The sequence below is a fragment of the Trachurus trachurus genome, assembly GCF_905171665.1.
Source record: "Trachurus trachurus genome assembly, chromosome: 23".
Lineage (NCBI taxonomy): Eukaryota > Metazoa > Chordata > Actinopteri > Carangiformes > Carangidae > Trachurus > Trachurus trachurus.
The window spans coordinates 12,941,634-12,967,289 of NC_139912.1; the positions used below are offsets into that span (position 1 = coordinate 12,941,634).

At 39.8% G+C, this 25,656-nt stretch overlaps 2 protein-coding genes across 2 annotated transcripts; one reads left to right on the top strand and one right to left on the bottom strand.

Annotated features, from left to right (window-relative positions):
- Positions 1-1,027: 1,027 nt before the first annotated feature.
- Positions 1,028-16,581, bottom strand: ano6 (anoctamin 6). The gene is made up of 20 exons (XM_083999855.1): positions 16,316-16,581; positions 12,354-12,424; positions 11,713-11,841; positions 8,560-8,625; positions 8,181-8,468; positions 7,457-7,570; positions 7,197-7,312; positions 6,504-6,638; positions 6,066-6,171; positions 5,783-5,843; positions 5,551-5,696; positions 5,345-5,422; positions 4,847-5,075; positions 4,578-4,747; positions 4,396-4,493; positions 3,929-4,059; positions 3,637-3,842; positions 3,270-3,466; positions 2,711-2,816; positions 1,028-2,614 (listed from the first exon to the last, which is right to left on the bottom strand). Exons 1-20 carry the CDS (start codon positions 16,407-16,409, stop codon positions 2,402-2,404), a joined length of 2,754 nt encoding a protein of 917 aa, XP_083855981.1. The 5' UTR covers positions 16,410-16,581; the 3' UTR covers positions 1,028-2,401.
- A 1,498-nt stretch (positions 16,582-18,079) lies between these two features.
- On the top strand, positions 18,080-25,251 carry ints13 (integrator complex subunit 13). The gene is made up of 17 exons (XM_083999243.1): positions 18,080-18,482; positions 19,012-19,273; positions 19,361-19,435; positions 19,575-19,777; positions 20,341-20,421; positions 20,561-20,651; positions 20,746-20,874; positions 22,308-22,392; positions 22,674-22,766; positions 23,048-23,137; positions 23,280-23,458; positions 23,547-23,711; positions 23,798-23,952; positions 24,067-24,297; positions 24,432-24,562; positions 24,658-24,793; positions 25,020-25,251. Exons 2-17 carry the CDS (start codon positions 19,031-19,033, stop codon positions 25,054-25,056), a joined length of 2,124 nt encoding a protein of 707 aa, XP_083855369.1. The 5' UTR covers positions 18,080-18,482; positions 19,012-19,030; the 3' UTR covers positions 25,057-25,251.
- The last annotated feature ends 405 nt before the right edge of the window (positions 25,252-25,656 follow it).

Genomic DNA, 25,656 nt, shown 5'->3' on the forward strand with positions numbered 1-25,656 from the left:
AAGTCACCCATAATATATATATATATATATATATATATATATATATATATATATATATATATATATATATATATATATATATATATATATATATATATATATATATATATATATATATACTTATTATATATAATAAATCACCATAATAATAATCCCATAATAAGGGAACACATTACTGAGTCAGTATGAATTTTTTCCCCCTGAAGCCTCTGACTGACTTTTATTTTGTCTATGTACGTATTTTGTTTTATTCTTCAACCTTTTTGTACCCATTTGACTTATTAATTTATTTTTTGTAATTATCTATTATTATACAATGTGTTTTTCTGCATCAATGTACACCTTCTTAGTTCTGTATATTATACTTGCTCAGTAAATAATAAAAAAAAAAAGGTCTATGTTCTGAACCCGTATGTACTAAAGTGTTTTGGACATAAAGAGTAAGTAAGTAAGTGAGCAGTTGTAAATGTAAAAACAAACAAACAAAAACTAAATGATGTCAAATTTTATAAAATTCATAAAAAAAAATAGATTTTTACTTAGTAAGACATGAAAGACACATGACAAATTTCCATTAAACATATCAGTTTTCATTGCTCATGAATGACTGTGACTTCTGATTATAACAATATAATATAATATACTGACTTGCAATAAGACATTTAGCAGAAATGTTCAGTAAAAAAAAAAATTGTCCCCACCCATTTACCTCTGCCTGCATAATCTGGCCAGTGACAGTTGTTTAAATATGCATCTCACACAGTCTATTGTTTATTTTGCAGAGAGAATTGTGTAGCAGTGCAGCTATTTAAGTACAGCGAGGCCATGGTTGCAATAACTTCCTTCCTTGTTTATTTCCTCACTTGAGATCAAGCGTTGATTATTTTCCTGAAATACCAGTATAAGTATAATCATCCTGCTACTCACAAACCAAAACATTGTTCTGTCAAGATAAATAAACTGCATTTGGATTTAGAAAAACAAGGGAAACTTTTTTTATAAAACATTTTTAATGGCATTTAAAAAACTACAACAGAGATATTGCTCGTGTATGATACTGTTTACATATGTGGTGGTTATAGTACCGTATTGTTTAAATCACTAGCCAAGGCAATAATACAGTAGAGGTATTGGTCTCATTGGTTTTCTGCAGACACACAGGAGAAGATTAAATTACTCTACTGCCTTTATCATAAGATATGACAGGAACTAACATGCATTCAAAATGACGTGCAGTGGTCATGCCACAGGACAGGAAGTGCAGCATGGGTTTAAAAGAAAGAGTGAGACTCAACCCACATCATCAGCTAAACCACATAGTGCTGTCTGTGAGCATGTAGGTCAAAGTGCAGAATGTAATCTGAGGACCTTTTAAAAGCTCTTCCTTGTCTGTTCAAATTGCTCATGTCCAATCAATGACTCTTAAAAAAGACACTTCATTATCAACTTTGAATGCACAGATTTAACACAAGTTCCATGTAATAATACTGATATATCACCCAGCAGTGGCATTTATCCAGCAGTAGACAACCTGTGTGTGTGTGTATGAAAGCTCTGAGCTCCTGACATGAAGCTCAGTGGACGGACGGAGACATCAACATCAACAGCGCCAGGGGTATAGGCTGATGCTGTCAAGCTATAATGAAACTGGATGACACTTTGGGTAAAAAATATACATTTATACAAATATAATATACAAAAAACAAATCTTAACTCAAGGTCTACTTACTAGCTTTTTAGCCAACACACAGGATAGGTCACACAAGTGCTACGGAAGAAATCCTGAAAGCTAATAAGCTTAAATGACAACAAATGCATTTGTTAACAAAGACCATGAGATAGAACAAAAAAAAAAAAACTAGATTCTCAATATTGTTTTGTGTTTTTTTTGTGCTAAATTCACTAAATGTAGCTTCACAGTGGAAGTTACTAACTCTATGTCCCTGTTTTCCTCTAACATCCAAACCAGATTGCAAAAACAAATGCATTAAATATTAAGCTAGTCATTTAGCTAAATACCTAACATATCTGCTGAACGTTTTTATTTCTTTTCATGTTGATTATGTTTGAGTGCCTAAAACAAAGCTAAATAGATTCAGATTCAGTGCTGAATTCAAACTCCACCTGCAACACCCTCAACTGTCTTGATAAGGTTGTGCTCAATAGTTTCGTCCATTCTTCGTCTCTGCATTGATTGTGTCAGCTGTCAGTGGCTTGAGGCCGGTGGTTGGTGATGAAGAGCAGACATTAGTGGTTTCTCCTTTCTTTGTCCAGCAACACCTGACATCTTCTGTCTCACTGGTTGCTGCACATTTCCCACAACAAAAGTCCATACCTTTACTTTGTCTCAGGTTCATAAGGGTCTCTCAACAGATGTGGGAACACGCTGGGTATAGTCACCTCAGAAATCAAGATCAAACTCCTCTATCGGCTGTTTCACCTCCGCCTCCTTGTCTTCATCAGCCGGTTTCAAACGTTTGGTGACCAGCTTGAGGTTGGTCTCATGGAGGATGACCTGGGTCAAGTATTTCTCTCGTTTGATCTGCTCTTTGACAGCGTACGGGACGTCTGGGATCATGTAGGACAGGATGAACTTGGTAAGGTAAACAATGTGCTGTGAGGAAAATGAGAGGACATCTCCATTAATATATTGGATTTAACATGTTTTTAGTATCAGGGAGACTTCCTGTTGTGTGCGTAGGCTACCCACCTCTACGACAATAATAAAAGCCATTTTTGCTGCGATCACATGCCAGTAGTAGACATTGTGCTCATATTCTCTGGGATGGCCTGGGGGATACCGAAAATCTCGATACCTTCAAAAGAAAAAAATACAATTGTTTCTTAAAAAACACAAACATGACTATTCCTAACACTAGTCATCTATTGAACTCACCTACTTCATTCATAAATGTCTTTTCAAGTATTTGCATCTGATTAAGTTGCATTTTGTCCATTATGTTCAACATTATCTATGATTAGCTACTTAAATTCAAAATATTAAAGTTAAACTTAACAGTTTTGTTTCCCAATTAATTATACATTCATCATCCCCCCTCTCTCTGCCTCCCTATTTCCTGTCTCTCTCAACTTTACTATCTAATAAAGGCGAAAAAAGCCAAATATATATATATAAAATATTATACATGGAAAAAAAGACTTTAAAAGTAAAACTCACACTAAATAAACATCATTTGTTTTAACTGTGCAAGAGACATTTACATTTATGGATGATAGTTACAAACTGATGACTGCATCATTCGTTGTACCTGCAGGTGGTGATGTGGCCGCTGTCTGAAATGGGCTTGCTGGAGTTGGTGAAATCTCTTGTGTTGAATATAGACAGTGAGCAGTTGATGTAGCCCTCCATGGTGTGATTGGCGTGGTTTCCATATGGATACACAGAGAAAGACCAGTAGTAGACCAACCGCGGAATCATGTCTGATGTAAAAGCAATGATCATGGCCTGTTGAAACACAAAAAAGACACTGAGTAAATGCTGTGAAGGCAGAAAATGTTACAATACAATCATGGTCAGTGTAATTGTGTAATTAATACGAGACTACAATATATGGACGAATTGACAAAGAAAAAAGTGAATATACTGCTTTACAAGAGTAGGATTTAAAAACTTGCATTGGTTGCAACAGCCAAGATGGCGACGGCCTGAAGAATGGGCTGCCAGGCTCCAATGTCCTGGGCCTTCTCTGGCATGCCTCGGCGAAACTGAGTGGTGATTTTCCAAGCATCGACCCGGATCTCAAACAGGTTGTTGACCAGAGCCAGGGCCGGGGCCAGAGGGAAGGACGCCACAAACAAGGTCACGAAGCCAAACTGGATGACTGTGAGAGACGAGGTAAAACCAAACTGTCAGGACGACCCAGGATTTAAACTTTTAGCTGGTAAAGACCATATTTTTTTTTTTTACCCATTTCAAGATATTCGTAGAACAGTCCTAGTTTTGAAACGGGCTGGAGCTCGTAGTCCTGCTCCCAGCGAGGAATGACCTTCTCCGAGGCCACATGGGTGCAGTAACGGAAAATCAAATTCTTCACCCACCTGCAGAGGAGAGATCATACAACAGTGGACCAGTGGTCGGCTACAGCACATTCAATAATGTTTACTGTCACAGAAACCTGCTGCATGTTTAAAGGGGTCCTTAATGCTTTTACAGCTTTTCAGACTTATGAATATGTTTTAAAGAAGCATTCATTTCGAATGTTTCATAGTGAAGCAGCAAAGAGCCATAATAGAGGAGTAAACAGACAGCTTTTATGCAATAAGTATGGAATTTTTTATCGATTGAAACTCTCAATAGTGCCCCACTGGGATCCAATATCACATTAAAAGCCCCTGAAATGAGCTCTTTGGTGTGATTGGATGCTGATTACTTACGGTAGCAAGACCTCTTGGATGTTGTTCCAGATGGCTTTTCCACCCATAACGATGGCAAGCTGAGTCGTCAGCTCAAAGAGACAACCACCAGGATCACACTGCAGAAACAAGACACATCTCAGGACTGAGGAATAAAAAGTGAATGAATTAAGACACAGAACAGTCTGATGGATATATCGTACCTCCTCATTTCTGTATTTTCCCCCAAGATAAACAGGCCTTCCAGGATAACCGACTGCCTTCCCTTTGGCAAAGGCGATGTAGAAACAGGACGAGTAATAGTTGACAAACTGGAAGAGGAACATCTTCAGGGTTAAGCTGTTCTCGTAGTCGGTCTTGGTCCGTGGGAGTTCTGTTGTTGTTGTGTCAGATGAGAGAGAGGTTCGGGATTAAACCACGTTTCAAATAAGGAAAAGTTCAAACATACAGTAGGCCTACTACTCAAACTTACCAAAGTCAGTGATCCAGATGGCGACGCGCTCATAGAGCATATTGAGGATCATGATTACAACAAAGCTGATGAGGGAGGCTGTGACAGAAGTGGCCATCTGAGGTGTCACATACTCCTTCAACGGCTCCAGCTGCTTCAGATCATTATTTCTGAGGCGAGTTGAGAAGGCAAAGAAGACGGCCAGGCGGTACACAGTGATGGCCACGATGGACGCCAGAATCAACAGAATCTAAAGGGGGGGGGGGAAATTTGGACAGTTTACTGCATGTTGCATTTTGAAAATTTTATGGGTCAAAAAATTCTAACTATTTCTAAGTCGTTCTCAGGAAAGATCTTGTAAATTGACCTTTTATTTCAAAGAAAGTGCCAATAGTTCTACCATATTCAATATTTACTTGCGGAGACCTCATAAAAAAGTGTTACAGAGATACAAACAGGTAAAATAAAAGTGTTACCACAAAGTAAATTGAAAGAAAATATATCAGTTATTTACATTACCCAGAATAGGACTGTCATCATCCCTATCGACACCCGAACACATCGCCCACAGGTTGTATAGGGCACGTTTTCTTTCACCTGCATGACAAACAAACATTTTTATATGATTCTTGGTTGATTCAAAAACAATGTGCAGTCTCTAGGATATAGAATTATCTGCAAAATGAATTAACTAAACCAAAAAAGTGCCCATGTGTGTGATTTACCCCTGTGACAGGATTTTTCCTCTCATAGACGCACTTGGCCTCGTACTCGGGGCGAGGAGGCTGCTCCTGCTCCAGAAACTCCACGGTGTCCCACTCGTACTCCAGCTCCGCCTGGTAACGCTTCCAAAACTCCAGGAACAACGTCACTGCAGCCAGGACAAAGAGAGTTAGTAGGAAAAAAAACAAGCGGGGCAGCAATCATACGATCATCTTCAATAAAAAAAAATCTTACCCCAGATTGACATGAAAACCGCAAACACCATGGTTCCAAAGTTATCAAATATATTCAGTTTCTAAGAAACAGGAAAAGGAAAACATAAAGAAACTTTGTCACACTCTATATATATCTTTCTGACATGCAAATCAGTTCAAACTGTTGCTGTGCCACTGAGGAATAACAGCATCCACACACATTTACATATGCAAACCCTCGAAGAGCCTCGTCTACATTTTTAGAGGATACAATGGAGTATTTTTCTCATAGACTGAGGTTTATGAACACTTTCTTCACTCACCTTTGAAGCTTCACAGGTGGTGTTTAACATCCAGTAGTTGCAGAACCTGTCGCACTGTGGACACATCACGATGTTTCCTCCAATCTCAGGGTTGCACACCTCTTTGCTGCAAGGCAGAGTGAAATCATTTCCAACAGGTGAAAGATGAAAGAACAGAAAAATAAAGGGTTCTTTTTAAATAAACAATGCTGCAAAGATTATATTTGTTTTTTAAGTTTTCAACCACACTTCATGGTCTTAATCAGCAGATTGTAGTTTGTTTTGACTGTCATAGAGACAGCTCATTTGGCCTAACATGATGACGATACCTCAGTCAGCTAAATGAACCATCTCAATGACAAGTCATCATCCAGTTATCAGGATGAAGAAAAACATAATGAGTTCATCTAGACTAGAGGATCTTAAAATGTTGTGTTGGACCTCCCGAGAAGAGTTTACCTCCAGGTGCTGGTTTCCTGAGACTTGTATCCATAAATGAAACAGGCCACTCCCACAACAGCAGCGAACGTGAGCATGATTGTGTAGAAGCCCAACCAGGCAAAGTAAATGCCAATCTTCTCCCCGTAGTACTTCCTGTGGGAAAAAAATATTGTTTTTTAAAGGAAAACTACTCCCCTGGCTCCACTGGATATAAACACTGTTGTTCCAGCATTCCTATTCTTGTTGTTTGTTATGTTCAAGGGTGAAACTCTGCCCTTGGATTAATTTCCACCCATGTGGGGCATCTGGGGACTAACCATAACTCAAAAGCACAAAATTCACAACATACTGAGCTGAATAACAATAACACACATTACAATTTTTAAAAATATTTAAAAAAACACACAGGATTGCAGGACTCCCAACTTGTTAACTGATTACACTGTGGCAGCAACAGTGCATGATTGAATTGCACCTCATTTAAATAGCCTGTGGCCATGAAGCTCTGTGGGCCTGTTATCTTTTGTTTTTACATTTTCTTAGATAACGCTGAATTACAGATGGTACAGTGCATGGGCAATCCTGAATGTATTCCCAAATGTTTTAAGATAAACTTCTCTGAAAATGTCAGATTAAATCAAATTTCAATGTGTCGTCACGCCTTCTACGGTTCTGTTTATTTTTGTGAACATAAATGCATATAGTCTTCACCTTATGAGGTCCAGTGGCTGCATCTTGTAGAAGCTTTTGGGATGAGCCCATTCCTGATAGAGCAGGAACCTCTCGTTGGGGCAGCCGTCCTCTGTGGACCTGACGTTGAACCTGGACTGCAACAACCAACACAGGAAATAACTCAAATATGTTACAGGACATTTTTCTACTCTGTGAAAACCATTGTCACCAAAACACTACGGTGTGCATTCATCCATCCACACAAAACAAACAGACAGAAACTAACCAGCGCTACTTACATCATGGAGTGGATAAGCAGCTTTGTACACTCCACCGTCCAGTAGTTTGGTGATGCCAAACTTCTTTATGTTTCCTCTAATTTCATAGGGGGCTCGACTCAGGATGTAATAGGCCTGAGAAAAGAAAAAGAAATTGATGTATTTTTGGTATAGTTATCTTTATGCAACAAATCTGGATAGATTGAAGTTGGAAATATATAAGATTCAAGTAGATAACAAGATTTCATAAACTTCTACAGGGTTCTTCTTGAGCTGCTCTTTTTATATTTATAAAATCAGTTGAATTATTGTGCATAAGACATTTATTTACTAGGGCTGGGCCAAAAAAAAATCGATTTTTATATTAATCGCAATTTTTTTCTGGCGATTTTTTATTTTATTTTACTTTTCTTTTTTTTTTTTTTTGGCATGACCAATCTTTATTGTACGATCATGTATTCTGTGCCATTACACTCGACAAAGTCAAACCGGCCTGTTGTGTTCGTTTGGTTCAACCTGCTCTTGTTTAAGGAAAGAAAATCGCAATAATTGAAATTTAAAATCGCAATACTTGGTAAAATCGAATCGCAATACTTGTTTAATCAGAATCACAATTTAAATCGAATCGGGACCCAAATATCGTTAGAGAATCGAATCGGCACAAAAGCATATCGGCCCAGCCCTATTATTTACAACTCAGCTTCATTCCCAAAAATGAGCTAATAAAAAGAACTTGTCAACTGACCATCCTGCTCCTCATGGACGGAGTGAAGAAGATATCCTTCTCCTTTATGTAGAAATAGTCCAATCGGTCTTTCTCAAAGGGGGCGGTGAAGTAATCCGTCTCTGTCCTGATCAGCTCCTCGTTGGGGTAGAAGTACTTGGTGATGCAGGAGAAGTGGCGCCACGGGGAGGGGCGGGAAGACAGGTCGTTGGGCTGGATGGGGAGCTTGATGTGCAGGACCTCGGCGTAGGTGCACAGCACCTCCCACGGCATGTGCACCTTGACGAACATCAGTTCGTCGTCCACCACCTGCAGAGCACAGAGAGAGTTCAGGCTGAAGTCAGAGGCAGGAGGAGAGGAAACGCTCCAGTGTTTAGTTGGGTGGTGCAGCTCCACGTACAGATCTCGTGGCCTCCAGCTCCATTCCCATCGTCATCAAGCTGGCCTCAAAGTACTCGCGTCGTCTCTGCAGAGAAAAGGACAGGAAAGGGTCTCAATGAGCTTCTTGTTTCAATGCCACCCCCTCCTCTCTCTTCTCCGGCCATTATTCATTCATTTTCTGCACCAGATGTCAACATCCTCGAGCTCTGTCTCTATGTGTGTATGTTACAATTTTTCAATGTAACACTTGTATATACTGATCTATTTTGTTCTCTTTTTTGGCACATCTTTATTGTAAATAGTCAACTCTGATCGTATTGTTCCAATTTTCCATTCTGTTCAAGTATCTATCTTTTATTTTATTTTTATTTTTTTTTACTGTTTTTCTTGGCAATATACCAGATTCTGACTTTGATTCAGAATTTCAATCAATCATTTAATGTAGAGAATGTCTCTATCACCTTGATGACCTTTATGTTATCAAATTTAATTGATACTGTTGTTTTGAGATGACCTTTTAGCTCATCTAATCAGTAACAGCTCGGTTACTTCATATGTTCCACTGCCATTATTTACATTGCACATGAATAGAAGTGCTGCCAACAAGTCTGTGCAGGTTCTTGCAGCTGGTATATCACAACTGAATCCCAGAGTTACTGAGCACTAACTGTTAACATTAAAAGTATAAATGGTCGCATACCCTTGTCCACAGTCAAACAGGTACAATTCAGACACGTATACTTATAACAGCAAATTCAGAATCACTTGAAGCTGATAATTTAACAAACACTATCTGGACCAGACCACTCCCTTCCAGCAGCCAAGACCCAGAGAAGGAAAACGTTTTGCAACTTGTGTTTGACACCAGTTTGGCTTTGGAGAGATGAAGTAGAGGGTGTGCCCAGTAGAGACTGCTGCACTGCTCAGCTCATTCCTCTATGGATTTAGTTTGGCTTGCCATGATTATACACAAGGACTCGACTTGCAGCGGCTCTTCAACACCTCACACATCCTCTCATCAGACTCCTGGCTCTGTTTCTGCCTACACCGATTACCCCAACTCACTACTTTTACCACCGCCTGATTTACAGGGATCATACAGCTTTTCCAAGGCCAAATTCAAGCACTTTTCAAGAACAATACGGTTAAAAGAGATGGTATGATGCTATAAACAACTACAATTGTGTTACACAATAAGGGCAAGACAGGAAAACACATGCTTTTTATGTATGTCGTCACCCCTTCTCCATCTAACAAGCTGGTTACAGCTCTCTCTCTAATGAGTCAGACAGCTATTTGTTGTGAAATAAATATGGTAACAATTTTAAGCATTTGAAACCACTTTATCTAAATTTCAAGCACTTTTTAAACCTTGAAAACACAACATTGAAATGTAGCCTATGCATTTTCAAGCACCTGTGGGAACCGTGGATGGATTACGAACCTTGAGGTTCACAGTTGCAACACAGCCGGTAACAGACTCTGAGGTCTGTGGATCAACAGTATTTTTAAAGCATTAATAATTGCACCTTAAGTGTAAACCTATTGTGAAAGACGCAGGGAGCAAAAAACAACCTGGATATGTCGGCTCATGTCTCACCGTCCCTGTTTGTTCACTTCAACCCCTGCACCCATCACTGACATTTAGATCTGAGTTCAGGCTCAGATGAAGAGGCTTATGACCAGGCTGATGTGATTTGACCAGGCTGATATGATTTGATAAAAAGAGTAACGCTGCTCATTTGCCTGTCTACCCTCTAAACAGCAGCAGCACTGAACACATCACAGCAGAAATATGTGTGTTGAAACAACGTTGTGTACAGTAGGAGGGACCAATGAAAACGTTCTCAGCTCAGCTGTTCCAGTTCCTGGATATGACAAAGTTATATTAAAGTGATATTAAAGTTTTTACAAACTGGCACACTGGCACAATTATTTAATGAAATGTCACGGTTCAACCTCTTGGAACAAATAAAAACTCCCTTTACAAACAGGCATGAGTCAATACAGATTGTATGTGTATTAAACATAAAAAGCAGGCTGGGTTTTATGTGGCCATAAGTGACACGAATGTTTTAATAGTGCAGAGTGTTCTTCAAATAATTCACATTAGAATTGACTTTAAATTTCCCATTGTGTTATTCATGAATATTCTCATTCATCGAGGTCATTGTTCTCTCTCTCTCTCAAATTGAATCGTAGGCAACTGGACTTGTATCTGTCTTGTATTTGTTGCCTATGATTCAATTTGAGAGAGAGAGAGAGATTAACACAAATTATGTGTTGCTGGATCTATATATACAAACTCTAATTTTATTATTCAGGGCCATCTCTCTCTCTCAAATTGAATCGTAGGCAACTGGACTTGTATTTGTCTAGGAAGACGTTTCGCCTTTATCCAAGGGGCTTCATCAGTTCGTACGCATCGGTCTCACTAGTCTGCACTAGTCTGACTAGTGCGGATGGATCTTTGTATAAAAACTTTAAAGGGACAACGAGGAGTTTCTATTTGGTTAAAAAAAGTCTCACGTTAATGTGGATGAATCTACGCTACCCACACTTGTTAATGGGCCCATTTTCGATAAATATATAATTTTGTCTCTATCGTTATTTTGTTATTATTAGTGGTGGCGGAAATGCTGGTCGAGCCGACCAGCGTTTCTTTACTTTCGGTTTTGTGGCGAGTCATGAGAATAACGCCGCCGAATCGCCGTTTACGGTCGGAATTACGACGGTATGTGATCGTCTTTGAACCTCTGACTTTAATTATTGATGAATGAAAACATGAGTCCGTCTTGCGCCAGTCAAAGAATATCACGGTGCGCGCGCATAAATGTAGTGTGAAAACGCTTTGCTTTTCCAAAACTCCTCGTTGCCCCTTTAAATGTATTATTCAGAGCCTTATTCTCATCAACATCACACTGTGATTTACTGGTATTTCACTGTCCCTGTGGCCCAGTGACGTTGGGATTTGATTGTAATCTCCCTGTCTCTGGTTTGAGTCTGGCTGTGAAACTTTACTCCTACATTATCTATTATCTCTCCACTCAGCCTCATCTATTAAAGATATTAAATTAAGATAATGAGAGAAAAAATATCCCCAAAAAACTTTATGATGTGAATATACTGTACCCAACCAACCAGTTTAAAGATGTAAAACTTAAAGACCGACCTTGCGTCGCTGGAAGGTGTGTCTCTTCTCAAACTCCTTCTTGTCCTCATCCTCGTAGACCAGGATGAAGTCGATCCTCCTCACGCCGTCGTTGAAGAACAAGGAGTCAGGTTTGTCGTTGAACTCCGCCTTAGAGGAAAAACAAGCCGTATCAGGCAAAACTGACGGCTCGAACTCGTACTCCTCTTCCTCCATGATGTCATACATGGTGAACAGAGAGAGAGGCTACAGGAAGCCCAGTGTGTGTGTCTCTGTGTGTGTGTGTGTGTGTGTGTCAGGTCTGAGCAGACACTGGTAAATACTGACCTTGAGCAGCCTATTTAACCTGAGATGTGGGCCATGCAGGAGAAATGGGAAGAGTCAACAAACATTGGGACACCCGCCCTCTTTCTCTCTCTCTCTCTCTCTCTCTCTCTCTCTACACACAATCAGACTTGTGACACCACTCAGTATTAATTAAGTCCCTGCAGGCGTACACAACTACTCGCTGCCTGGTTTAATATCAAAGTGTGTTTTTTGTGGTGATACGGTAACGGTGACACTTCTGCTGAACACTTTTTCCTTCCCCCTGGGTTGTGTGTCAGTTGAACTGCAACAATCAAATGTCATTATCTCAAATTACCTCAATTATTGTGACTCACCTGTTGTGTTTTAGTTACTTTCGTTCCTTCTTTAATGGAGTGATATGTCGGTAAAAACTCCTCTGGATAAACTGTGGGAAACAAACAAACAAACAAACAAACAAACAAACAGATGAGACACGTGAACTGGAAAACAAACATGACAGATGCTCAGGTGGATATCATCATGTTGTCATCACATCAGACTGATCATGATTAATCACGTCGTATATTGTTGGAAATGCATTTTAAAATGCAAAAAAAAAATTCTATGCCAACTTTATGCATATTTGTATATGAGTGATGCATGTGTAATTAAATTCATAATAATCTAATATAATACAAATTTCAAAGATCAGTATGTTTATGTTGTATTTTACTGTCATCACCTGTGATATTGAAATCCATGTATTACAATATATTAATGGCTGTGTAAAATATCTTTACTAAAATATTTTCTGTTAAATCATGATAATGAAACAAAAACATTTAAAAGATCATTGATACTGTACTAGATACAGTGGAAGGCTCAGAAGTGCCAGTGTTGTACATATAAGTATCAAAAGCATAGACTCATAAAAAAAAAGATTGTTGTATTATAATCTAGGGTAATTGATAAAACACGCTCTGTAAAAGCCTCTGGTTGCATTTCTCCATTCAGTTCTTGGAAGTTAATAATATGAGCAGCTGCAGTGGAAAATCAGAGTCCTGAGTGCTGCAGCAGATCTTACAGCTCCATTTTGAGAGAGGCACAGTATCTATGTTTTTTTTTGTCTCTGGGTCACCTGTGTGGAACAGGCTTTTTAAGGTTACATCATCATTACACGTTGTGTGTAGCTGCCACATTTGTCAGCAGCTCAGCTGAAGCCGACGCTGTGTTTGTTCTAGCAGAGGAAGCATGTTTAAGTTAGCACAGAGCTGTTTGAAACCCCAGTAGGTCCTGATTTATTAGAACTGGTCCGAACATGCAACTTAGCTAAAAGTGACAATAGAAACCACAGTTATAATAACACAAATTGTTAGATTGTCAGTTTTGGTCACTTTCAAATATCAATTCAGTAGCCTATTAGGTGGGCCCTAATATTTAAAGAAAGATCAGAGGTCTAATATTTACCTCTAATTTTTAATTTAAGTGAGTCAGGTAAAACATCAGCTCAGAGAAGTGATTCTCAGTTATCTTTTGTCTCAGCTACTTTGTGTTTAATGTTGATTTACATAGCTTATAACAGCTGTAGACTCAGACTTGTTTTCCAATGAATCCACTGCTCAACTTACAAATTCTTTACATCTCCTTCTGGACTTCACACAGCTGCATGAAGTCCAAAACAAACCTAAATGTGTGACTTTCCCCAGTGACTCTCATGTTACAAGTCTGTGTCCTTGAATTAAACATCATGTTTCTGCTGCAGCTGCTTTTTTTCTTTTCTTGTTTTTTTTTTTTTTTTTACAGCTTGCAGAGACAATCGCCCACTCACCACAATGTTAAATTAGGCCTACTTTCCAGAAAAGAAAAGAAAAGAAAAGAAAAGAAAAGAAAAGAAAGAGGAAATAAGTCCCCCGCCTATAGTGAGTGCAGTGTGGAGACTCTGTGACCAATACTATTCACACTGCTAGTCTTGGACTCATATTTGTCCCATTTCTCACTTTTCAGAGGACACATCATCTAATGCGGAAAGTCCTGTATTATATATTTCCATTTGAAGTGGAAACGCAGGGAGGAAACTAAGTAAAGACAGATGTTGTTTGCAAAACACTCGCCATAGTAACACCCTGGGAAACTTGACAGTCGAATCACTGCTCATCAAACAGGAGTTTCCCTTCACAGCCCACAAAGAGCAAAACACTTCTCCCTCTCGTTGTATGAGAAAGTCAGTGAAGTGGAAACAAAAGAACGGATAATACTTCATAACTTTAGGATCTTCGTGTTTCCGACACTCTAATTAGTCTGTAGTCTTTATACACCATTGCACACACACACGTAGCCTACATATAAACAGGAGGTAACTAAGGATGTGATGTTTATTTGTTGAAGTTGGAGATGACAGGAAGTCACGCTGTAATGCTCCTGTTTCATGTTTTTTTCTGTTCTCATTGTGCGCTTTAAAGGCACCAACTGAGGGGTTAAACTCAACAGAAACGACATTTCGAAACCCCCGGTGACCAACACTGAGTCACTCATGATTTTCTGAAACGCCTAGAGTCTGCACCCGTGTGCTGCCACTGCCAGTGATAAAAATCTGGTTTGCGTGCCACAACCCCCCCCCCCCCCCCCTCCTCCCCACACCACCACACACCACCCCATCCTACCTGACCCACCCAGCAAACTTGCCACTTCCTCTCAAGTGCACACAAAAGGTAATAAACACTGAAGCAGCTATGCCAAACTGTATTCCTCCAATTGTTCTCTGCAGCAATAACACACATTTCACGTCAAGGCTACAACTTGAACACTAAACTCGTCATGTTTCATCTAAACTGCAGCCAAGTCCTTGTCATCATCGGACAGGAAATTCCTCTCTGACTCAAACATGGGGGGCTTTGTTCTGACCGTTGTTAGAAGTCCTCTGTACTGTCTTGCATATGTAATAATAACAGATAGTGGCTGGAACTGCTTGTTTTGCATGTAACATTGGTTATTATCACTGAATAATATTCCAGCAGAGGATGTTATTTAAAAGATTGGCTCAGTGATAAAGGTGAATATATCCTCAGCCTCCTGTCAGATGTGTGTCTGGAGTGGAAAAGTGTCATGTAAAGACAAAACCATATGTATCATATAAGCCAGCCCACTGTGTTGTTTACACAGGCTACAGTAAAGAGTGAACATTAATAATTCACAACACTGGAATGGATGGAACCAGTGTGAAAAGGCGTGGTCATTAAATGGTCAGGACCTTTTTACAGATATGACTGACAACTCTCTCTTACTGTTAATGGGAACCCCAAGAACCAAACGGCTGTGAGTGCAGCATCACGTGTCAAGTGGAACAAAAGGCTTTTACAGATGTAGAAATCTGTCACCATGAAATCTGAACAGAGGTTTTGGTTTCACGTGTGCTTCAAGAGACCGGCCGGCCTGTTTATTTTGCTCCACGGCTAAGTGGTGGTGTCAGTTCTGGAGGAATGTAAAACACGTATGAAACAACAGTGCAGACGGATGAAATCACTGCCCACACACCATGTCTATGAAATCAACAGGAATTTTAGATACACGTGCTCAACGGGTGATAAAGCAAAAAAAAAAAACTTTTATCTGTGTTCTTTTATGCTGCGGACATGGTGGTGGGAATCGAGCCTTGTCAAGAATGTGCACACACCACACCTCCACTGGTGTAAAGCACAATAAAGTGCAGCATATGTTTTGAGCGTTTAGTTTACCAGACTCCTGTATATGCACTGCTTTTCCAATCATGTTTTCCACTACATCTGCTCTAACTAGTGTTTCATGTGGCAGGAATGCAAAAATAATATTAAAGCGGGGGAAACGTGAACCATTCGTTTCCAGCTGCTCTCAACAGCACATGCAGTATTGTTCCACAAGTGTTGCATGCCAGTGTGTTACACTACTATTAAAATACTGGTATAGCAGCATTTAAGCTGGCAGTTGCTCAAGTGGGAACTAATTTTAACTGTTGGGTACTTTAATCTGACTGCAACATGCCTTTTAAGATGCACATGGGTACTGTTTTTAACATCTACACTGTTAAAGTGTTAGAAACTCCATTTGAAATTAAAAAAAATGGAGTGAAAAAGTACAGCATTTCTCTTTGAACTGTGTGTAAAAGTAAAAATACAAACTGTTCCTGTCATAACAGTAAATGAACTTGACAGTGGTCCAGCAGTGTAAAGGTTAAACCCAGAAAACGACAGCATCAGTGAACTGGGAACCGAGTCCAGTGTGGTGATAAATGGGTCAGTGGTTACATTCCCAGACATCAGACCTGAACAAAGTCTTATGAAAAAAGCAGAAGTCTGTCTCTCACCGACTTCCTCGTTTATCATGCCAACTTCAGTATCACCCTCCACCTCTTCTGTTTCAGATACGTAGTCCATCTCGAGAATGTCGTTTTCGCTCATTGTCTCCTCTCCTCTCGGTCAAAGTTTCAAAGTTTCACCGCCGACATGCAGCTGCAGCTCGGGGGCCTAGATCACAGCGGCTTCATCGCGCAGCCCCGTCCCGTTCCTCCGAGGTATTCTCGCTTTATTTCCCAACATTGGATCATCCACATAAAAGTTTGCTTCAGGTTGTGACTTGAGAAGTCTGGGACCGAGCGGGTGGGGCCGCGGGGGCGGGGAAGGAGGAGGGCGTCGATGCTGTTCATCACGAAACGCCCACTTCACATTGGCTCCTACTTGAAACGTTAGATTTGCTCTGTGCAGCATCTGCAGCAGGGTCGGCTGCAGGGACACAGACTGTAATCTATGTATTATACAGCTGACTGTACAGTGTAAGCTACTCTTATGTGGTCAAGGCAGAGACCAGGTCCTTCTGGGCCCATATAGACCCACATTTGAAAATAATTGTGGACATAATGGCATATTACATGAAAACTATAGGGTAAAATATGAATAAAACTACAAAGAAACCTAAAAAAAATAAAAAATAAATAAAACTATAGAAACTCAAAAATATTCATGAATAGTGCTCCTATTGAGTATTTGTGATGTGTCCTCTATTACAGTAGATTCAACGTCATGTGACTCAGTGGTTCACAATCATAAACTATTTGATAACATGGCCAAAAGCTATTTATATCGTGTAGCCTACTAGTAGGCTACTATGTCTATTTAAAAAAGAGTTAATATACATAAATAATAAATAGTCTACATGTATTGTGATTTTTAAAAGCTTTCATGTCATGTAACCCAGTGGTTTGCTCTGTAACCACATGGCTCTAAAAGGACATTAAAGTGCATTAGTGCCTGAGGTCAACACCTGGTGGTCAGGCAGGGTGGTTGGAGACTGGAATTAAGTCTTCCCATTACAAGCACAAGATGAAACTAAATAAAATAAAATAAATACATTGTCATTACTAACATATTGACATAATCATAATCATCGTAGTATTGAAGTATAGTAGTAGTAGACTTGGTAGGGTATTTTTGGAAAGATGTGGGATCCTCACCTTTGCAGAGAGTCTATAAAGTTATGTCTCTGAAAAAATGAATGACATTATATTAAGTAAATCAGATACTTCTTATTATCACCGACACAGATTTATCCTCTGATTAAAAATAGACTATATAAATCTGATCTTCATTTTAGCAAAACATTATTTACACAAAACAAATTTGGCTAAAGATAATCCTCTCCTTTTACAGCTTTAAAATTACAGACCGTAACTTATATTTGAGCACTATTGGTAACATAACAAGCATAAACAATAATTTGGAAAAAACAATTAGATTATTTGAACATTTTGATTTTAGTTTTTAGCAGACCTCAGAGGTGTAGTTCTGTTTTGTGTTGTTTTCTTTTGTTTCTTAATCCTGATGTATCTTACCTATTTTATTGATCATTTTGTTCTTATTCCATTAAGTTTTTCATTGTTCTCAAAATCTACTGATGTGACATTTGAATACTATTCAATAACTCTATTGAAGAACTCTGAATAAAGTTGGAGGGAAAAAAAAGAAAAGAAAAATAGATGGTCGGTAGGAACCAAAGTGCGGCCCAGGCTGCCCAGCAGACGGGGGAAGGATATGAGTGACGGAACTCTATTGGACATATTTCCGCTAATAACAAACCTGCAGCGACTAACAAGTGTATTATTGTCTGTGTTAGTTTTCCCAAGAGCGCAAACATAGTTAGGTGGTTGTTATTTTGGAAGTGGGTTGAGTATAAATAAACAAACATTACATCGACGCCACGATGGACAAATGTTCGTGTCGCCGGTGATAAAACGTGAATCAGCAAACAAATGATTCCGCCGAGGTTTAGCTAACGGGCAGCTAACAGGCTAAAGCGCCGCACCGACATGATGCTGGGCAGTGTCCTGTCCTGAGGCCGATCTGGTCCCTCGGTTAGTGGACAGATATTTAGTTTTATTGTAGAAAGAAAAAAAGAAAACTTGATTTTTAGAGAGCAGACACATTTTTAGTCGGTTCAGCTAATTTCCTGACCGCGACGCATTCAAGGTTTTTAATCAGGTGAGTTAACGTCCTCTGACCAACAGGGTGTGTGTGTGTGTGTGTAGACATGTTGATGTGCATCAGTGCAAACTGAACAAAACCACGTAATGCATACATTTACTTTAAAATCTAGAAATTAGTTATTTTATATGCGTATATGTTTTGTTTTTTTACTTAAATGAGATGAATTTATATTACTCATGCAGGCTGTCTACATATAACCAATGGATTGCTGTGTGAAATGTATATATCATGTTGCTGATTATGTGTCTAAATAAGTATAAGTTGTATCAATGATCAGTCTCAATAATCAAAATAATCATTGTTGCATTGATTTATCTTCATATAGTCTCACTGAGTTGATCTCACACACTTTAATCTACAATGATTCAAAGATTCATGCCAGACAATCAACATTAATTGAGAATGATTCATAGAAATTAGGATTAGATATTTTTTATACATCCATGATTATGGCTAAGTAACATATGTACATTTATTAACCTACAGCACAATATTGGTGTTTATTTTATTTTATTTTTATCAGTACCTCTACAGATCCAGTCATGCAGCAGATTCTCAAAATGAAGATGTTCTCGGTGTCCCACAAGACGGTCTTTGTGGTGGATCACTGTCCCTACATGTCCGAGTCGAGCCGTCAGCAGGTGGAGTGCGACGTGCTGACAAAGAGCCGAGCTCAAGGCGTTATTCCTTTGGCCCCTGTGTCCAAGTCCCTGTGGACGTGCGCGGTGGAGTGCTCTATGGAGTACTGCCGGATCCTCTACGATATTTATCCGAGGGACAAACTGGTGAGATTATTTATTTATTTTTGTGTAGAATTTTGCATTAAATGTCATTAACAGCATTAACATATCTGCCACCTCTTTGTTTTACAGGTTAATTACCTCGTCAGTGATTCAGAGTTTCATACACTGAATAGCTGGAAGCAGGAAGAGCAGAGCACTCATGAGGTAATCCTCTTCAAACCCAAATATGTCAGTCAGCTCTCCGTTTTGGGGAAGTGTGACATTTGCGACATTTTTGCAGAAGCGTTCTTCAGAATGTAACATGCAACATGTCTTTGTGGTTTTCCTCTCTCCTGCCTGGTAGCTCATGTCGGCTCTGGCAGCTGTCGGACCTCCTAACCCGAGGGAGGACCCAGAGTGTTGCAGCATCCTGCACGGTCTGGTTGCTGCGGTGGAGTCGTTGTGTAAGATCACAGAGCTGCAGCACGAGAGGCGCACGATGCTGATGGACACGGCTGACAGAGTGGCCAATAGGGGTCGTATCATCTGCCTCACCAATGCTAAAAGGTAAACAATCCAACATTTATATATGCAGATGAAACACTGGTAAGCCTTTAATTTACAGGCCGCTAATTACGTGATAATTACGTGATAATGTCAAGAAATAGCCTAGAAATAACAGTCAATTTCATAATAGTCATGTTTTTCATAAAGGCAAAAGATAACGCATGCTTTTAATGCTTTGAATTTTTTGGGAAAGGCCAGAATTTCTCTCCACCAAGTCCCTGCAATTGACTGTTATTTCTCGGCTATTTCTACGCAATCAATAGTTATTCCTTGGCTATATTCCTCGACATTACTATAAAATTGACAGATTTTTCTGAGCTATTTCTACACAGTATGACGCAATTACTTGTTATTTCTGGACATTATCACGTAATTAGTGGCCTGTAAATTAAAGGGTTACCGAAACACTTTTAAATATGATGAATTAAGAACTAAAATGTTCACATTACATTTAAATACATTATACAGTATTTTTTGTGATGATTTATTTGATGATTAAGAAATAAACTATTATAATGTCTTATGTAATTAATTAATCATTCTTTTTGTGTTTTATAATGCAGTGATACTCATGTGCGCATGTTGGAGGACTGCATCCAGGAGACTATTTTAGAGCAGAACAAGCTGGCAGCAGGTTCAGACAGGTCAGCCTCACATAATGTCTCACCGGCCTGTTTATATGATTTTTGCTTTGAGAGTGTTTGGAATAGAGGGGGAAAAAAGCTGAAATATCAAATGTTTCAATTTGTTTTTCTATTTCTAACTTACGAATGTGTGTTTCAGGCTGATGGCCATCCAGCAGTGTGAGCTGGTTTTGATTCACATCTTCCCGCAGGGTGAAGACACGCTGGTGTCTGACCGACCTAAGAAAGAGGTGGGCGTGAACAAGAGGCTCAAGTTTTATAGAAAAAACAAAAAAAACAATAAAATGTGAAGCTATGACACTTATCTCCCCTCTCTGGTCTCAGATCTCTCCTCTGCTCACCAGCGAGGTTCACAGTGTTCGTGCTGGGAGGCACCTCGCCACCAAACTCAATATTCTGGTCCAGCAGCACTTTGACTTGGCCTCCACCACCATCACCAACATCCCCATGAAGGTAAGCAGCTTCCCGCCCCTCAGTCTGGCCTTGCACATGACTCGTCAACATTAAAACTCACATAAGAACTGTCAAATATTTCTCTTTTTCTTTTGTTAGTATAAAATATGTTGTCATGTCCAGAATGCACTGCACTTCTTCCACTTTTTTTTTTTTTTACTTGATGATGGCTTTGTTTTTGTTTCTTTTTCCCTTTTCTCTCACAGCTCTTCACATTTTTCTTTGTGCTTGCTTAATCTTTATGTGTTAGCCCTTCCTCACCTCTAATGACCCATGAAACTTTACAGTCTTATCTTTTTTCTTTTGGTTTTATCTCATCTGCATGTTGATATGACTGTGAACCTGCTGCTGGTTTCATGCTGTATTTTCTGTTTTGCTAGCCCACATTAAATGTTTGCGAACAGGTTAGTACTCTTATCACACACACATGCAAGTGAGGAAGGGGCAGAGTTTACACTATGTAGTATATATATACTAAACATTTTAAGCTAAGCCTTTTTGCAAACAGGCTCACATTAGTTTATTTTGATGTGACAGTTGATCTACAGATGTGCTGCTGAGGCTCCAGTGAAGGACGGGCAACTCTGGTCTCACGTTGACAATCTGGGAATGCAGAGTTATAGCTGGAAAATTGTAACTCCTGCACACCTGAAATCAACATTTTGCATGATTTAATGATGAAATAACATTAAAGATTTGTCATTTAAAAAAAATAAATTCAAATTGTTCTAACAAATTAACCATTTCGGTGGTTTTAACTTAGTATTGCTCCCAAATTATCATAAAAGCGGCCTTGAACTCCGAACATCTGTGACCAGCGTTGCCTCTTCTGAGTTATCCAACACTGTCAGTGTCTGTCAGGTGTTTTCACCTTTAAAGTTGTCCACACTTTGCCCAGGTCTTTGTTTCCCTCATCAGTTCCCACTCACTCTCCCTTTAGTGTCTTTGTGTGGTCCATTGTGCTGTCTTGATAACTAGTTTTTCAAGCCTGACCATCCTCTAAATGTTTAAACATGATTCCACGTTTAGCTGTCCTAAAACTGTAATTCTCCCAAGTCTAGTTAAAGTTTGTAGATCAGTGGTTGCCAGGCTTCATTTTGAGCCACTGGCAAAATACATATGAATATATATGTTTTAATGAAGGTATTGATTCTATAGAAGCTATTGAACACATGTGGATTAAAGTAAACACTAGTTGCTAATGTCAATAGAAGAAAACATACTCAGTCATCCAGCAAGCGAAACATTTTGCTTTTACTTTGCCCATTATCATTTCCCCTTTGGAACATGAAATCAGCAGTGTTACTGTGTGTTTGTATAGATTTGTGTGTGTGATTGTGTGTCTGTGTGTGTGTGTGTGTGTGTTAGAGAGTGTGTGAGAGTATAAGTTTGCACATTCACACTGACCTTTGTTTATCTCTGTGGATGGACAGGAAGAGCAGCATGCCAACACATCGGCCAATTATGACGTCGAGCTGCTGCATCACAGAGACGCTCACCTGGAGTTCATTAAAAGTGGTGGGTCCTTCTGTTCAGAGATGAAATCATACATTTTAGTCCGTCATTTTTAATTGGGCTAATCGGTCACAGGCGCTTTTTGTATAAGTTGTAGTCAATCGAAAACATCTGGGGCAAAATCCTTCAAGGTATAAATAAACTAGACAATCATGTGATCTCTACCGTGTCTTTATGACATCATTGCTGTTTTTATTTATGTTCAATATGTTTATTAAGTTTATATATACTATGTTTTATTTTTTATAGTCAATCATTTATCATGTCATCTTCCCACTGTGCAGGAGACTTGCATATGGCAGGCACCAGCACTCGAGAAAATGGACTCAAAGAGACAGTGACGCTGAAATGGTGCACGCCACGAACCAACAGCGTAGGTGGGCACAGTCAATTTAAGTTCTTATTTATCAGTTATTCATTTTTGAAAATGGTAAATATGTCTTTTTTTTATTTGCTTAACTCTATGATAGCTCACACATTCTCTGTTTTTAAAAATATTAAATTTGGTTGAAGTTTCTGCATGTATCCTTCTAAAATGGTGATGTTAGGAGGTTTTAGGAAAAGACATGCATGTGTTATTTAAAAATAAACATAAATGATGTTATCATGTTATGAAAAATGCCCGATTTGGTTTTATTGAACTTTTTCATTTTTTCAGAACTGCACTACTGTACAGGAGCCTATCGCATCTCCCCCACAGACGTCAACAGTCGTCCGTCATCATGTTTGACTAATTTTCTCCTTAACGGTAAGATGGAATAAATCATTTGATCTGAATTTGTTTAATTTCGATTTATCAAGTTGCTCATTGTTTCTTTTAATGATGAACTGATGTACTTACTACTGGTCTGGCTTGCTGGGTGGTTACTCATCTCATTGCCTGACCACAGGTCGATCAGTGCTGCTGGAGCAGCCCAGGAAGTCAGGGTCAAAGGTCATCAGCCACATGCTCAGCAGCCACGGTGGTGAGATCTTCCTCCACGTGCTGAACAGCAACCGCTCCACCCTGGAGGACCCACCCTCCATCAGCGAGGGCTGTGGAGGCCGAGTGACGGACTATCGGATCACAGTGAGTTCACTTCACCTCTACTGTGCTGAGATACACAGATGTTTTTTTTTTCTTCCTTGTAGTAGATGATCATTTCTGTCTTCCTCAGGACTTTGGTGAATTCATGAGGGAGAACCGGCTGACTCCGGTTTCAGAGTCTTCCCACAATCCCTCGGGCAAGCTGCCAGCTGAGAGGGCCAAGGCACAGCTGGAGCGGCACACTCGATACTGGCCAATGATCATCTCCCAGACCACCATCTTTAACATGCAGGCAGTAAGCAGCACACAGACAGCTCATGTTCAAAAATAGCCTGTCGTTTCCTCATCATAAATGGTGTCATTGCCGTTTCTCTCCACTAGGTGGTTCCTTTAGCTAATCTGATAGTGAAGGAGACTCTGACTGAGGAGGATGTTCTGACCTGTCAGAAGACTGTTTACAACCTGGTGGACATGGAGAGGAAGAACGACCCACTTCCGATTTCCACTGTGGGCTCCAGAGGAAAAGGCCCCAAGAGGTGTTTATTTAAAAAAGTCGACTTCCTTTATCCTTTTGTTACCGTCAGCACTACAGTTTATGAAAGCAAATGTCAGCAGGGTCACAGACGTCTTTGCATTGTTGTCATTTCTAGAGATGAACAGTACCGGATCATGTGGAACGAGCTGGAAACGTTGGTGAAAACCCACGCCGGAGCCACCGACAGACACCAGCGGGTTCTGGACTGCATCATCGCCTGCCGCAGCAAACCCCCCGAGGAGGAGGAGCGGAAGAAGAGAGGGAGGAAGAGGGAGGACAGGGAAGACAGGACGGAGAAAAATGGCAGCAAGGACACAGAAGACAAAAGCTGGCAAGACTCGGAGAGGTTAGTAGGTTAAGGATGTCACAGATGAAAATTATCATTACAGTTGGGAAAAAAAGGAACAATATTTGAGATCTTGGGCTTTTGGTTGGGATGGCTCACTCAGCTCGTTTACATTACATCCTCTTGTTTTCAAGGCTAAAGGGTTTGTTGGATAAAGAGGATCAGGAGGCAGAGGTGATCAAAGATTCCCCGGACTCTCCAGAGCCGCTCAACAAGAAGCCGCGCCTGTCCACAGAGGAGGTGCAGCCTCCAGAGAGAGCGAAAGGTATGGACACTCACTCATCATACTCCCATCGGTCTAATCCACGTCTTATTTGAAGTATGTTTGGTATGTTCTTATCTGTGTCCTCGTCCCTTCAGGTCCCGTCTCGCTCCTCAGCATGTGGACCAATCGCATCACCACGGCCAATTCCAGGAAGCACCAAGAGTTTGTCGGGAGAGCGAGCTCCGTCAATAATAAGTTTGAGCTGTACCAACACATGAAGGATGAGAATGGGTATGTTGCTGTGAAATATCAATCCGTTTATTCTGATTTGGTTGAGTTGTAGCTGTAATACGGTTTGTTGATTGGTAGCTCTGCTGTGATTGGCTGATTGATTTTACAGCTATACTGTATATCTTGACTGGTTGGTTTTCCACTTGAACTCTGTAGCTACGATATGACAATATTTCACACAATTCAAACAGGATTTCATCAAACTTGACATTTTCCTTGTTTACAGGATGGATGTTCACGAAAATGGCAAGGCCTCCAGATGATGTCTCCTTGGATACGTCGAGCTTCACCCCTTTCCAAGGATGGGATTGTGGACCACAGTATTTTTCAGACTTGGGTGCCACCTTCTACCCCCACAACAATAAGGACATACAGAAAAAAATAGACAGTGAACTCTTAACAAACTATTTCTAAGTTTTTTTTACCAATGATTTTGTAGATATGCCGTTCACATACTGTGTGACACAATAAACGCTGTCAATAGAGAACTTTGCTGTTGGTTTTGGGGAAATTATAGTGAATACGGAGGTTATGAAATGTGATACATGCAAGTGGTTACCATGGTTTTGTTGATGCTCTGTTACAGAAACAAGATTGATTAAAGCCAAAATAACAATATGAGTTTTTACAATTGGTAAAATCCGAAATGATCGACTGTCAAAAGATCAAGAGTTGGGAGATTTTGTTGTTCTTTCAAGATCATAATGTGGAGGACGATGCTGCAGTGTTTTCTCTAGGGTTTTTCGGTCCTTGGTCATAATCTAATGGAAGTGGCCTCTTGTCATCTGGCAAGAGCGGAGGTGGTGGAAACTTGGGTTGAAACAGTGGACGCATCCTTGGTTTTACACCGTTCAGCTATCTGC

Excerpts from the sequence above, each read along its gene's own strand:
- ints13 (XM_083999243.1), top strand. The coding sequence starts at position 19,031 with ATGCAGCAGATTCTCAAAATGAAGATGTTCTCGGTGTCCCACAAGACG. Across the intron at positions 23,138-23,279 it reads GACTAATTTTCTCCTTAACG|GTCGATCAGTGCTGCTGGAG; the intron begins GTAAGATGGAAT and ends GCCTGACCACAG. Across the intron at positions 23,712-23,797 it reads CCATCTTTAACATGCAGGCA|GTGGTTCCTTTAGCTAATCT; the intron begins GTAAGCAGCACA and ends TCTCTCCACTAG.
- ano6 (XM_083999855.1), bottom strand. The coding sequence starts at position 16,409 with ATGAGCGAAAACGACATTCTCGAGATGGACTACGTATCTGAAACAGAA. Across the intron at positions 7,313-7,456 it reads CTGCTTATCCACTCCATGAT|TCCAGGTTCAACGTCAGGTC; the intron begins GTAAGTAGCGCT and ends TGGTTGTTGCAG. Across the intron at positions 2,817-3,269 it reads GGCCACATCACCACCTGCAG|GTATCGAGATTTTCGGTATC; the intron begins GTACAACGAATG and ends TTTCTTTTGAAG.